Consider the following 14,089-nt stretch of genomic DNA (forward strand, 5'->3'; position numbering starts at 1 on the left):
AGAAGCGTGTAAGACTGCAGCTCTGCTTCCTGGTCTCAACTCTGGGTTGTCGACATGGTTTTGGTCAGCTAATAAACTTGGCCATATGTCTAGATATGAGAGCTGCTCCATCCAAAGTGGGATGGATGCCGTCAATATTAATTTTTACGTTTCGAATATACATATTTTATCATATTCGAATATATTCGAAATTCGAATAGTTTACCAGTCCTAACACACCACACACACACACACACACACACACCGTCTCTCTCTCTCTCTTCTCTATTCTCACTCACACCACAACCACACACACACACAACAACACACACAGTCTTCTCTCTCTCTCTCTCTCCTCCTCTCTCTCTCTCTCTCTCTCTCTCTCTCTCACACACACACACACACACGACGCGACCGGCTCTGTGTTTACAGCGCCCGGACCTCGCCGTTTCCTGAGGCCGTGGACTCTCATTAAAGGGTAAATGAGCTATCATCTTTTTTTTTTTTACTTTCAGTTAGCTCATACTTCAAGCTGAAAGGTAATGGTCAATCCGCTGCTTGCTGGCAGCCCTAATAAGAAAACAAACTGTTTGAGAGTTCTGTAAAGAGAGATTTTTTCCTACAAATAAAAGTATTTTATTTGGTCATAATTTGTCTGTAGCTTATTTTGATTTTAATAAATCGTGAAAAAAATCGTACGTGAACAAAAAAATCGTGACTCGAATCGAGTCGTGAGTTGGTGTATCGTTACATCCCATTTAGCCACTAAGAATTAAATACATGATCATTGTTAACATGTTAATGTTAACCTGCTAAAGCTAATTAGTATTAGCCACTAGAATTAAATACTGTTAAGTTAACATGCTAATTTTTAGTCCACTAAGATACATGCTATGTTAATATGGTAATATTATTGTTAGCGCGCCAAAGACAGCAGAGCACGCTCGCGCGTTAGCACTAGCTGTAAAGACATGCTAACTGTTAACATTAGCGGCCAAAGCTAAAATTACTGCAAATGGTAATTGCTAGCGTGTCAACACTAGCAATTAGCATTAGCCACAAATAACCAAATACATGCTACTTGCTAATATGCTAATGCTAACATGCGTAATGTTAATTAGCACTAGCCACACATAATTAAATACCATGCTATTCTAACATGTTAATGTTAATTGTTAGCCGTCTGCGCTAGCAATGAGCATTAGCCACGAAGAATTAAATACATGATCTTTGCTAACATGTTAATGTTAACATGTTAATGTTAATTAACATTAGCCACTAGGAATTAAGTACATGATCATTGCTAACATGTTATTGTTAACATGCTAATGTTAATTAGCATTTGCCACTAAGAATTAAATACATAATCATTGCTAACATGTTATTGTTAACATGCTAATGTTAATTAGCATTAGCCACTAAGAATGAAATACATGATCATTGTTAACATGTTAATGTTAACCTGCTAGTTAATTAACATTAGCCACTAAGAATTAATACATGATTATGCTAACATGTTAATGCTAACATGCTAATGTTAATTGCTAGCACGTTAGTGCTAGCCACTCATTTTCAGTCACTAAGAATACATGCTAATGTTAAGTGCTAGCACGTCAGTGCTAGCCCATAATTTTTAGTCACTAAGAATACATGCTAATGTTAATATGGTAATATTATTGTTAATGCGCCAAAGACAGCAGAGCAGCTAGCGCGTTAGCAATAGCTGTAAAGACTGCTAACTGTTAACATTAGCGGCCAAAGCTAAAATTACTGCAAGGTAATTGCTAGCGCGTCAACACTAGCAATTGCATTAGCCACTAAGAATTTATTACATGACAACTGCTAACATGCTAAGCTACTTGCTAGCACGTCGCGCTAGCAATTACCCTTAGCCACGAATAACCAAATACATGCTACTTGCTAATATGATAATGCTAACATGCTAATGTTAACTGCATCGCACAAAGATTAATACATGCAATTCTACCATGTTAATGTTAATTGTTAGCCATCTGCGCTAGAATGAGCTAGCCACGAAGAATTAAATACATGATCATTGCTAACATGTTAATGTTTTAACATTAGCCACTAGGAATTAAGTACATGCTCATGTTAACATGCTAAAGCTAACCTGCTAATGATAATTGCTAGCGCGTTGTCTGTCTAAAATGACAGACAATGCAGCAGGCAGCTAGCTGTTTAACGTTAGCATTAGCCATTAGTATTAAATAATGCTAATGTTAACATGCTAATGTTAACATGCTAATGCTAACCTGGTAATGGTAACCTGCTAATGCTTATTGATTACTATTAACCACTAAGAATTAAATACATGCTCATGATAAACATGCTAATGCTAGCATGCTAATGTTAACTGCTAGCACGTTATGCTAGCCATCCATTTTCAGTCAGTAAAATACATGTAATTGCTAGCACGTCAGAGACAGCAGAGCAGCTAGCTCATTAGCGTTAGCTGTAAAGACATGCTAACTGGTAACATTAGCGGCCAATGCTAAAATTAATGCAAATGCTAACATATTAATTAACATTAGCCACTAAAAATTAAAGACATGGTAATTGTCAACACCGTAAGTCAATGCTTGCGCGGCAGCGCTAGCTGCTCCTGTGTCTAAATAAACATGTTAAAAATTACTATTTGAGGTGTGCTTTTTGACTACAGACCCCCGGCAACAGCCCACTCGTCACTCTCAAAATTTCTGCGGGAATTTTCTAGTTATTATTCGTCTTCCGTTTCTTCCGTGTTTTTTCGGTTCGCTTCTCCTCCCAGGTTTTTGTCGCACATACACAAAACGGGTATCAAAACGACCGGCTCGCCGGGAATCGATGGCTTGTCTTTTCTAAGAGTTTCGGCAAACGGTTTTGCCAAAAATCCAGAAAAACGAAGCCAAAAAATGAATGGGTGTGTATTGCGAGAACTTTCCAGAGCTACAGTGAGTGATGTCATCGCTAGAGTGGGGGGAGGGAGGAACAATCAGTGAAAAAATAAAACGGATTTCACTACCGTGGCCTCAAATGCCCCACTACAGACACGATTTCTACATAGAAACGTAGCAAAATTTGTTGTATCACTCACATTCGCCTGCCAAAGCTGTCAGACATATAGTTTTGGCTCCTGATGCTAATTGATCGACTACTCCCGCCAACAGCCTCATAGACTCCAATGTTAAAAAAGGAGCGAAATTTTCTGGAGAAAGGCAGAAGTAACGTTTCTCTCTCTTGCTCCTGAGGGCCACTTTCTTCATTTATGGACACAAAAACGAATATGTAAAACGATCAGGAAGGTCTCATCGTGCCTCAGGTTAAGCCGGTTCAATGATTGGAATTACGGTTTGGCCAAAAGTCCTTCCTTTTCGAGAGGAGTTCTCAGCATTTTCTCTCAGTCTCTAACTGACATTCTAACAGGTGCAGATCAGCTGCTGCTGATTAGGTCCTGGTTGCTTGGCAACCTCAGCCTGCGTGAAGGAGAAGAGGGGGGAGGGGCCACCAGAAGCCGAGCGGCAGCCATTTTAGAATAGTTCTTGGCACTTAATTTGAACTTGTCTGTCTAAAATGGCAGACAGAGACAGCAGAGCAGCTAGCTCGTTAACATGTTAATGATAATTACCATTAGCCACTAGGAATTAAATACATGCTAATGTTAACATGGTAATGCCAACATGGTAATGTTAATTGCTAGCGCATCAGCGTTAACATGCTAATGCTAACATGCTCATGTTAACATGTTAATGCTAACATAGTAATGATAACATGCTAGCGAATCAGCGCTAACATGCTAATGCCAAAATGCTAATGATAACATGCTAATGCTAACATGCCAATGCTAACATGCTAATGTTAACTGTTAGCCCATCACCGCTAACATGCTAATGGTAACATGCCAATGTTAACTGTTAACACATCAGCGCTAACATGTTAATGTTAACATGCTAATGTTAACTGTTAGCCCATCAGCGCTAACATGCTAATGTTAACATGGTAATGCTAACATGCTAATGCTAACTGTTAGCCTATCAGCACATCAGCGCTAACATGCTAATGCTAACATGCTAATGCTAACATGCTAATGTTAACATGCTAATGCTAACATGACAATGCTAACATGCTAATGTTAACTGTTAGCCCATCAGCGTTAACATGCTAATGTTAACATGCTAATGCTAACTGTTAGCACATCAGCGCTAACATGCTAATGCTAACATGCTAATGCTAACTGTTAGCCCATCAGCGCTAACATGCTAATGCTAACATGCTAATGTTAACATGCTAATGTTAACTGCTAGCCCATCAGCGTTAACATGGTAATGTTAAAAATGCTAATGTTAACATGTTAATGCTAACATGCTAATGTTATAATGCTAATGTTAACATGTTAATGCTAACCGCTAGTGCATCAGCGCTAACATGCTAATGCTAACATGCCAATGCTAACTGCTAGCCCATCAGCGTTAACATGCTAATGGTAACATGCTAATGCTAACATGCTAATGTTAACTGTTATCCTATCAACACATCAGCGCTAACATGCTAATGTTAAAATGCCAATGTTAACTGCTAGCCCATAAGCGTTAACATGCTAATGCTAACGTGCTAATGGTAAAATGCTAATGTTAACATGCTAATGTTAACATGCTAATGCTAACATGCTAATGTTAACTGCTAGCCCATCAGCGTTAACATGCTAATGCTAACATGCTAATGTTAACTGCTAGTCCATCATCGTTAACATGTTAATGCTAAAATGCTATTGCTAATTGCTAGCACGTAAGCGCTAGCTGCTCCTGTGTCTAAATAAACATGTTAAAAATGACTGTTTGAGGTGTGCTTTTTGAATACAGACCCCCAGCAACAGCCCACTCGTCACTCTCAAAATTTCTTTTCTAGTACTAAATTTGCTGAGCAGTGTCAGTAATAATGCATGGGGACGACGGGGCCAGAGTCAGGCACACTGAAAATGTGCCTCAAAAACAGGCACACAATAGAAAATTCCTTTTCTATTGTGCCTCAAAAACAGGCACACAATAGAAAATTCCTTTTCTATTGTGTTTTTTTCGGTTCGCTTCTCCTCCCAGAGCTTTTGTCGCACATACACAAACAGGGTGTCAAAGCGACCGGCTCGGTCGGGAATGGTGTGCTATGACTTTTCTAAGAGTTTCGGCAAACGGTTTTGCCAAAAATCGCCAAAAACCACACCAAGAAAAACTAATGGGTGTGTATTGCGAGAACTTTCAAAAGCTAGAGTGCGTGATGTCATCAGTGGAGAAGAGAGACAACGATCAGTGAAAAAATGAAACATATTCGACTATTGTGGCCTCAAATGCACGTGATTATACCCTCAAAACGTAGGAAAATTTGAGGCGGTCGCAGTGGTAACACTGTTGAAGCTGTCACTGTTATAGTTTTGGCCCACTACACACTAATTGACTGACTAGTCTCTTCCCACAGCCTCATACATTCCCATGTTATTTTGAGAAGAGTGTATCTGCTCAGGGGACAGAGGGAGTGAGCACGCACGCACCTGTGACTAATTACTCAGACACTCAGACACACACAGGGAGGAGAGGGGGGAGGGGCTATTTTCAAAATAAGAGTGGGGGAGGGGCTATTTTCAAAATAAGAGTCAGAAGGCAGAAGCCCAGCAACGGCCATTTTAACAGTTATTGGCACTTAATTTGAAGTTGTCTGACAGTGTCAGTAATAATGTATGGGGGCGACGGGGCAAGAGTCAGGCACACTCAAAATTTCTTTAGAAAATGTCTAGTTACAGTTAAGATTCTGGATTTCTGGACTGGACTGGACTGTAGGCCGATTGGTTAATTATCAGGCTCATGTCATTGGTTGGTGTAGCTATTCAAAGTTTAATTAGATGGAATTCTTTTTTGGAATTTATTAAAAACCTAAAATAATAGTCAGAATTCCGTAAGTAATGTTAGATTTCCTGTGGAGGCTTTTTTACAGCTCTGTAATGATGTTTGTGAAGCTGCTCAGTTTTAAGTCAGATTGTTTCATCTGACTCCATTATAATGACACAAGTGTTTCTAATGTTTAGGACTCTTCAGTATAATTCTTATCTGGATGATTAGTCTGTTAGGAATAGTAAATGTGTTTATTAACTGTTGTTTGAGAGATTATATCTTTAGTATGAACTAGTCCCAACACAAAGCACTTGTTCTGTCTAGAACATACATACGTGTGCTCCTACCTTTCCACCTTAGCCTCCAGGTCTTCTTGACTCTGAGAACACTGAGTAGCAGGATCTGAAGATGCATTCTCTGCAAGAGACACTGGGGCTGAAAGGTTGCCATCACCTTCTGTGTTTGAGATGGATGGTACGTAATTAGAGAAACACAAACAGGAAGTACTGGGTTACACTAATTCATTGAAAGTGTCAGCACAAAGCATTACAGTCTATCCATCCTCATCCAGTTTATATATCTGGATATATATTCTGTATGCAATCCTAAAGGTTGTCTCTGCCTGCCAGAGAACATGGATGGCCTGATTATCATCACTGGGAGCTATTGTGGATACTGGAATACTGTTACTGGTTTGAATGCGTGCGGATTATTCGAAACTGTAGATTAGCTGTATTGTGTTACGTCACACTATGAAAGCTAGGAAAAACTAGCCAGAGCTGCCCAATGACTAAATACCTCTGAATTCATTTCAAAGTTTAATTTTACAAACAATTTTGAACCTTTGTTTGGTTAATGTACTTCTGGGATTTAAAGACCATTTTCGATGAGGTTACTGATGGTCACAGTAGGTTGAAAAGAACTAAAGGGAACAAAATAGTGAAGTGTTATTGGGTGGTATTTATTAAAAATAACACAAAGACTGAAAAAATGTGACTGTCTTTGAAAATGATGTGCCCATTATGAATCTGATATCAGCAACATGTTTACCACTGTGCTCTTCTTTTGACACTCTGAAAGCATCTGTGAACTGAGACTTTGCTCTAATCTTCAAAGTGAGATGTTTTCATATTCTTACTTAATGTAGAATGTCAGCTGCTTCAGTGTCATATTTGACATTTCATAATGTGCCAAACATTTCTCTCTTTGACTACAGAGCCATGCTGTTTGAATACATGCACAATGTGGTTTGACTTCATCCTGATAAAATAAGTAATGCCAGCCATGACAAAGACGTTGTCCACTTGGCAACATATGTTGCTCCTAAACCTGTATATATAGTTCAGCAATAATGGAGCCTTGTGCAGGTTACCCATCATGCCTTGTGCCCTAATGCACCCCCATACCATCGCGGATGCTTTTGAACTGTATGCTGATAACAAGCTTGATGGTGCCTCTCCTCTTTAGCCAGGGGGACGCTGCGTCCATGATCTCCAAACAGAAATCCAAATGTGGACTCATCAGACCACTTCACCTCAGTCCATGTTAAATGAGCTTGTGCCCACAGAACGCAGTGTCGTTTCCTCTTTGCATGCTCGAGTTTCATCTGTCATTTGTGAAAGTAGAGATGAAGTGTGTTCACAGACAATGGTTTGAAGTGTTCCATAACCCATGCACTGATCTTGTGCTGTCTGAGAGCCTAAAGATCACAGCCATCCACAACTAGTTTTTAGCCTTGTTCCATTTTACATTAAGAGACATTATTCATAAATTGTTACACTGCAGTCGCAGTCTTTCACAGAGTGGTAGACCCCTCCACATCTTTACTTCACAAACACTCAGCCTCTCTGGATGCTCTTTTTAGACCCAGTCATGTTACTAACCTGTTGCCAGTTACCTCTCCAGTCTTTTGTTACCACTGTCTTTTGCTATATTAAATTTAATATGGCGTTTCAATGTTTCTCACATGATCACATTTTGTTTCTATTTACATTTTATACATGGTGACAACATTTTTGGAAACAGGGCTGTAAAATTGATCTGATTGTGATGTGCTGAGTGTGATCACTCACTTTTCCCTGTTCCTGATACCGCTGCAGGCTCTTCTGTGGCTGTGTTGTCACGTTGACTCTCCACAGGCACACTTGCCTCTGGTAACACTGACCCACTTCCAATCTGCTGAGCATGCATCTGTCAAAAACCAGTAGAAGAAGAAGAAGAAGAAGAAGAAGAAGAAGAAGAAGAAGAAGAAGAAGAAGATATACTTTATTAATCCCTCGATGGGGAAATTATTTTTTCACTCTATTTTTTTTATTTACATGCATTTTAACCCGGACACACACACATGCAGTACAACGGCATAGACATGCAAATGTAGAGAGAGATGGTGGAGTGATGGGCAGCCAGCCAGACCAGCACCCAGTGAGTCCACCTTCCATATTTTTGGTCTATGTGGGACTTGAGCCGGCCACCCTCCGGTTCCCAAGCCAAGTCCCCATGGACTGAGCTACTGCCGCCCCGATCATTACCAGAAATAACACCATGAAGATTCAGTAACTTCAGTGGGAGTAGCTCATGTGTTGGATCATCATCCTATTTTTAATGACATTGGCATGCCAATACCAGCATACACAAAGTACATTTGCCTCAGAGGGCTTTACAATCTGTACAGGGAGTGACACCCTCTGTCCTTAGACCCTCGGTTCAAGTGAGGAAAAACTTGCCCACAAAAAACCTTTAACAGGGAAAAAAGGTGGAAGAAACCTCAGGAAGAGCCACAGAGGAGGGATCCCTCTCCCAGGACAGACAGACATGCAATGGATGTCACGTGTACAGGACAAATCAACAGAGACCTATTGTACAAGGTAAGTACAATGACTGACAAAATGACAATGAATCACAATGAATGACAAAATGATTACAGTAGCAGATATGGTAGCAATAATGACAGTAATTAAAGCTGCAAGCAGTGATGGTCGGGCCCCACATATTATACCAGACAGGCAGATATTGTCAGATGGAGGACTTGGGATACAGTGTTAAAATAGGCTGCATCTAACAGCAGTCTGGTGATAGCAAATCACCAAACACCTTAATAGTTTAGATTGTGAGTTTAAGATATTATTTAGCATTAGCAACATGTTAAAGCTGTGAATGAGCTCTAAATGAGCTGCTGTCATTATGCTTGTAAAACACAAAAATGTTGACAGAATCTGTACGCCTATACCTGAGGGCAGAAGGTATTTAAGCTAAATGCAATCAGCTTGCTAACATGGCTACAAAACACATGAAAGACAGTTAATACTAATGAAGGTGTAGGCAATCCAATCTCTCTGTCCGTACCTGCTTGACTCTGTTGATTCTTTTCATCAGTTCTTCAGCAGACACACTGCCTGCAATGACCTCTAGAGGAATCCCATTCTCTCCAATAAAGAAGCTAGAGGGTATGCACACCACTGGATCTTCACACAAGGTGGGTTAAGGAACAAGTTCCTAGCAACTGACATTTTGTAGTAACAGAAGCAAGAAGAAATAACAGTAACACTCTTAACTGATACATACTTATTGAAGACCATGGGGTCAGGTGAATGATAAAAATTATAATTTTTATAGGTAGTCAAAATTATGAGATGCTCTATTAAAAGTTGTAATTATGAAACAGGAAAAGAATCAAAATACAGATGAGATGTCACAAAAGCCTAGAACAATCAGGTCAGTGTCAACATGTCTGCTTTAGGCCTGGAGGAACAATAAGAGACATAATTCTTCAATTACTGAGGTCAATGGGCTAACTTACCTTCCAAAATGATGAGCAGTAGGCACTTTACCTGGCAGTCAATGGCATTATTGTGTGTATGAATGAGTGAATGAGATATGTAGTGTAAAAGCTCTTTCAGTGGTCAGAAGACTAGACAGGAGATATATGAGTACAGTCCATTTACCACCTGAGCCACAGCTGCCTGAACAGAACTCAAAATAGAATACCTAAAAAGAATGAAAACAATAACTCAAGAAAATAAAAAAATTAAAAAATGATTAACATCATCTTCTAGTTTCACATTGGACTCCAATGGATGCCAATCTCCCACAGCCAAGCCACAATATCATAATCCCCAAACAAACAAGGCTGAACAGCTGCCATGTGACTCTTCTGACTGCACATTTCTTCTTCACTGTACTCTAATCAGGCTACTTCAGCTGCTGTGCTGCAGCACTGCTCTTCTTTACCACAGCACAGCATTTCACTCCATATCCAAATGAAAATAAAAATGTGAAAGTAAAAAATTATCTTGTTTCACCAGCTCTGAAAGGTTAGGCAAAATAAAAAGATTAACTCTGACAGATAACATTGGCAGCAAACACAGAAACATTAACAGCACTTTTATTTCGGCCTACCAATGAGTTAATTACTAGAATAATTAATTATATAATTTAGAATTGTAGTGACAGCTGATATGAGCTCCTGTCGCTGACATATGGCAATTTAACCAGCAAAAGAGATCACCAGCTAAATTGTAAGCTGTCAGCTAAATGCTTTCTACACTGACTGATTACAGATGTGTTGCTGTCAGATCATAGCCAGTGTCAATCAGCAATGCAACCAAATCATTTTTCACATACACACTGTTTTATATGCAGTCAGTTATGCTGCTATAGGCCTAGACTGCCAGAGGACTTCCCATGATGCACTGAGCTCTTCTGTATACATCCATGTCCCATTAATACATGTTACTAAAGCTGGGGTCAGACTACACAATATCAGCCTGATCAGATTTGATCCTGCAGATGTGTCAGGACTGTTTGGGAGCCACAATGGGCGACAGGTGTGTAGTGAGACAGCCAGTATCATGCACACCGTTTGTTTACACTGCTGTTCCTGAGGTCAGCCCTTATGATTGGATTTGGGAGCAACATGTGGTCTGTCATGTCTTGCTGCTTTGACATGGCAAGAATTTATAAATAGAGCGGCAATGTTAGGACAAAAATGTCATGCAGTCTGACCCGTGCTTAATTTAGCTTCTTCCCTAAATGTTTGTGCTTTCTTGACCCCTGATGAGGCATTGTGGTCACGCCTGCAGCCATGGTGTAGAACAGTGTAAAACATTGAATCTCCATATTTAATTAAAAATAGCACATGATTATTATTTAGAACAGCAAAAAGATACACAACTGGGAGAACTGCACACACGTCTCGCTGTGGAGAAAAACATCACATGGTCAAACTCCATACACATGAACACGTCTATTTTTTAAATGTATTACATCAGATATGTGTCAGATGAATTCCACTACATAAGTTGGTTAGATCAAGATGTGGAAGTAAGTTACTTTTTTGATGGAAATGAGAGAAGTGGAATGGAATTTAATGAAGGATTAAATATTTATAATGTAGTCAAAGGCAAAGGCAACTAAGAAATACGTTATGTCTTTTGTTTTGCTTTGCTTTTTTTTTTTGCACAAGGGAAGGTACTGATTTGTTGAGGTCAGCCAAATCACAGGCTTAGAAATAAATGACAAACATCGTTATTTAAGCTGTAATTTAAAGTTACACTAGTTTCATAGAAGACCAATAAAGAGACATGTAAAGGGGAGTATAATAAAAGCTAACATACATTTCATTGTACATGGTTTCATACAGTTAAGTCAGCTAACTGAGAAGACTGAGCAATCTTTGTCCTGTATTGTCAACTTGGATTATCCATGTGTAACCAAAAACAATCCCCCAACATGGACAATAATCTTCCTAACATAACGTGAACCAAATTTTGAAACTAATTAGTTGGGTAAAATTTTACTTAAGATTCCATCTTTAAGTCCATCTAATAACACTCGATGTCCGGTGCAAACTGGAAACTGTTTAGTTTATGTTGTAATCACTTCCAGCTGTGGGACATGATATTTTGCTTATTGAACACAGTGGTGAGTGCTTACTTATGGAAATATCTCAAAGACAGTTTCTTCCATTGCCACAAAATGTCAGTGTTATGCACTATGCTTTTAACATACGAGTACCTCTTAGCATCGACTTTGATGGCCACACAACTGGTGTGCGTTGCCTCTGAAACGTTGTGGTCCTCCCAGCTGGACATCAGGTGCGCTGACTGTTCATCGTCCCCTGAGAACACACAGTAACAGTGATGAGTCATGTAGTGCAGCTCACTGTGTATACATCAAACCAACACTTTCTAAAGGGCTGCTATGGTCAAACAAAGTTCATCTAAACCGCCACTGCATGGTTCGAGTCTGTGATGTAATAATAACCCAGCTCAAAGTGGTGACGTCTTCATTTACCTGGCTACACCTCTGTTGACTGTGTGAACTGTGTGTGATCCTGTCAGCCCAGATCTGCCCAATCACAATCCGACTAATCTCACAGCAATAACACATTTATTGCACGAATGAGCTGGCCTACAAAAACAAGCGAACATGTTCAGTTTGGAGCGTTCCGTTAATCCTGTTAGGTTATCTGCTGTAAACACAGCCATGTCTTACAGTGACGTTACACAGGCCGATAACACTAACATCTAGCACGACATTGTCTATCACTGTTAGGTTACTACGTGTCTGTGTTCCCGCTTCAGGTGGCTCATTTCCCTCAAACACGCGTCACGACACTAATTATGTTTTTTAGAACGGGCTGGCTCACCGTGCTAGCTGGCTAACAGGCTAGCAGTGCTTCATTATTACTCACTCTATGCAGGCTAGCGTTAGCGAGCTAGCTAGCTAGCGCTAGCCTGCTATTCGAAACCAACACACACGCACTTGCGCGTACCTGTGATGACAACCACAAAGACGCAGCTGCGCTGTTTGGCTGAGTTAATGGCGTCAGGAATGGAGCCCTCAAACCAACGCATCTTCACGATCTGGTGACGCTGTTATCCAGCTATGGTACATCAACTCAAGAGTCAGCCGGTCGCCGTCTACTTCCGAGCCTGAAGACCGAGCACTGGTGATCAGCAGGAGCGAGAACAAACACGAAGGTCACGTGACTGCTAGCGTCACCTCAAACCAATGACTGTAAAAAAGATGAACGGCATGACGGCTCCATAAATAAAGCCAGAATATCTCGATCTCCCCCTGGTGGTTCTCTGAAGGACAGGTCAGCCCACGTTAAGCGCCACGTTCAGACAGGACATGTACAGGAAGGAGGAGTTGAAATGTAAAAAAATCCCAGGCATCCTGAACATTGGGTATTGATTGGTATCCATCCCAATAGACCCCTTTCAAAGGAGCCGTTCTGCCATGAAATAGTAGGGTAAACACAAATGTTACCAATGATACATAAGGCTTCATTCCATTTAGGTCAAACAGAGACAGCATGCTACTGTGCTGCATATTGGTTCACTGCAAGTCGTAATTAGTACCTTTAGAAAACACCTGCGTTGACTACTACTACTGCAGAATTTATGTCTTCTTTTATTCTCTTTTTTTCTCTTTTTAACTGCTGTCTACTGACTCTGTGTAAGTACAACATAACCCCACTCCAAAAGACCCAAATTATCCCCTTTTCATTTAGAAAGGATCATTTAAGTGGACTGTCTATTTCATTATGTAGTATCCTCTGATAGTTTTCACAATACAGTGACAAATATGTTATGTGTCCATAACAAGTGTTTGAGAATTGGGGAAATTTGGGTACCAAGAGTTTTATTACAGAATGTTTTCTTTCCAAGCATTCAGTAATAAACAGTTTATACTATCTGCTGGTATTTAGTATCTGTAGGTACAGATCATGTACAGACTATGAAGGTGATAGGAGTCCAACAGGAGTCTTGTTGTTGTTATTATTATTGATGATGATCTATCCAGGTAGCTTCACCTTTTTGAGAAATGGTAGAACGATGTTGTGAACATGAAGGAGGTGGACAACAGCTGACCCCAGACAAAGCTCTGCTGTATTTGTCTTGACTGACAGAAAACTAGCATTATGAAGACAGATAGTCGATGGTGTGGAGGAATAAAAACTGACTTTGGAGAGAATACATTCTGAAGTCAAAATTTAAACCTTGTATGATCGTCTCCCCCCACACATGGTTTGTTTAATGTACCAGCTTGTAGCCTCCAATAGCATGGTCACTTTAAGATTTAATACAGAAACGATCTTACATGTTATTCATTTAAATATGAAATGCTGACGTATCTTTCAGGGCTACTAGATGTTTTTTTTATCATTTATTGAATTTTACAATTTAATTGTTTATTTGTATTTTAGTAAATAATGGAGTTTTGACTAGAAT

The 14,089-nt window shown here is 39.8% G+C and overlaps 1 protein-coding gene across 1 annotated transcript in view; it reads right to left on the minus strand.

The window, feature by feature from the left end:
• ubxn4 (UBX domain protein 4) overlaps window positions 1-12,878 on the minus strand; it is a 53,183-nt gene extending 40,305 nt beyond the window's left edge. Inside the window, exons 1-6 of the mRNA XM_019274446.2 lie at window positions 12,625-12,878; window positions 11,865-11,967; window positions 11,018-11,046; window positions 9,195-9,313; window positions 7,925-8,042; window positions 6,200-6,308 (exon numbers count right to left, since the gene is read on the minus strand). Of these exons, the coding sequence (XP_019129991.1) occupies window positions 6,200-6,308; window positions 7,925-8,042; window positions 9,195-9,313; window positions 11,018-11,046; window positions 11,865-11,967; window positions 12,625-12,706 (560 nt within the window). The 5' untranslated portion in view covers window positions 12,707-12,878. The remainder of the gene's footprint in view (window positions 1-6,199; window positions 6,309-7,924; window positions 8,043-9,194; window positions 9,314-11,017; window positions 11,047-11,864; window positions 11,968-12,624) is intronic.
• Between the last annotated feature and the right edge of the window lie 1,211 nt (window positions 12,879-14,089).

The sequence above is a fragment of the Larimichthys crocea genome, chromosome XVIII, assembly GCF_000972845.2.
Source record: "Larimichthys crocea isolate SSNF chromosome XVIII, L_crocea_2.0, whole genome shotgun sequence".
Lineage (NCBI taxonomy): Eukaryota > Metazoa > Chordata > Actinopteri > Sciaenidae > Larimichthys > Larimichthys crocea.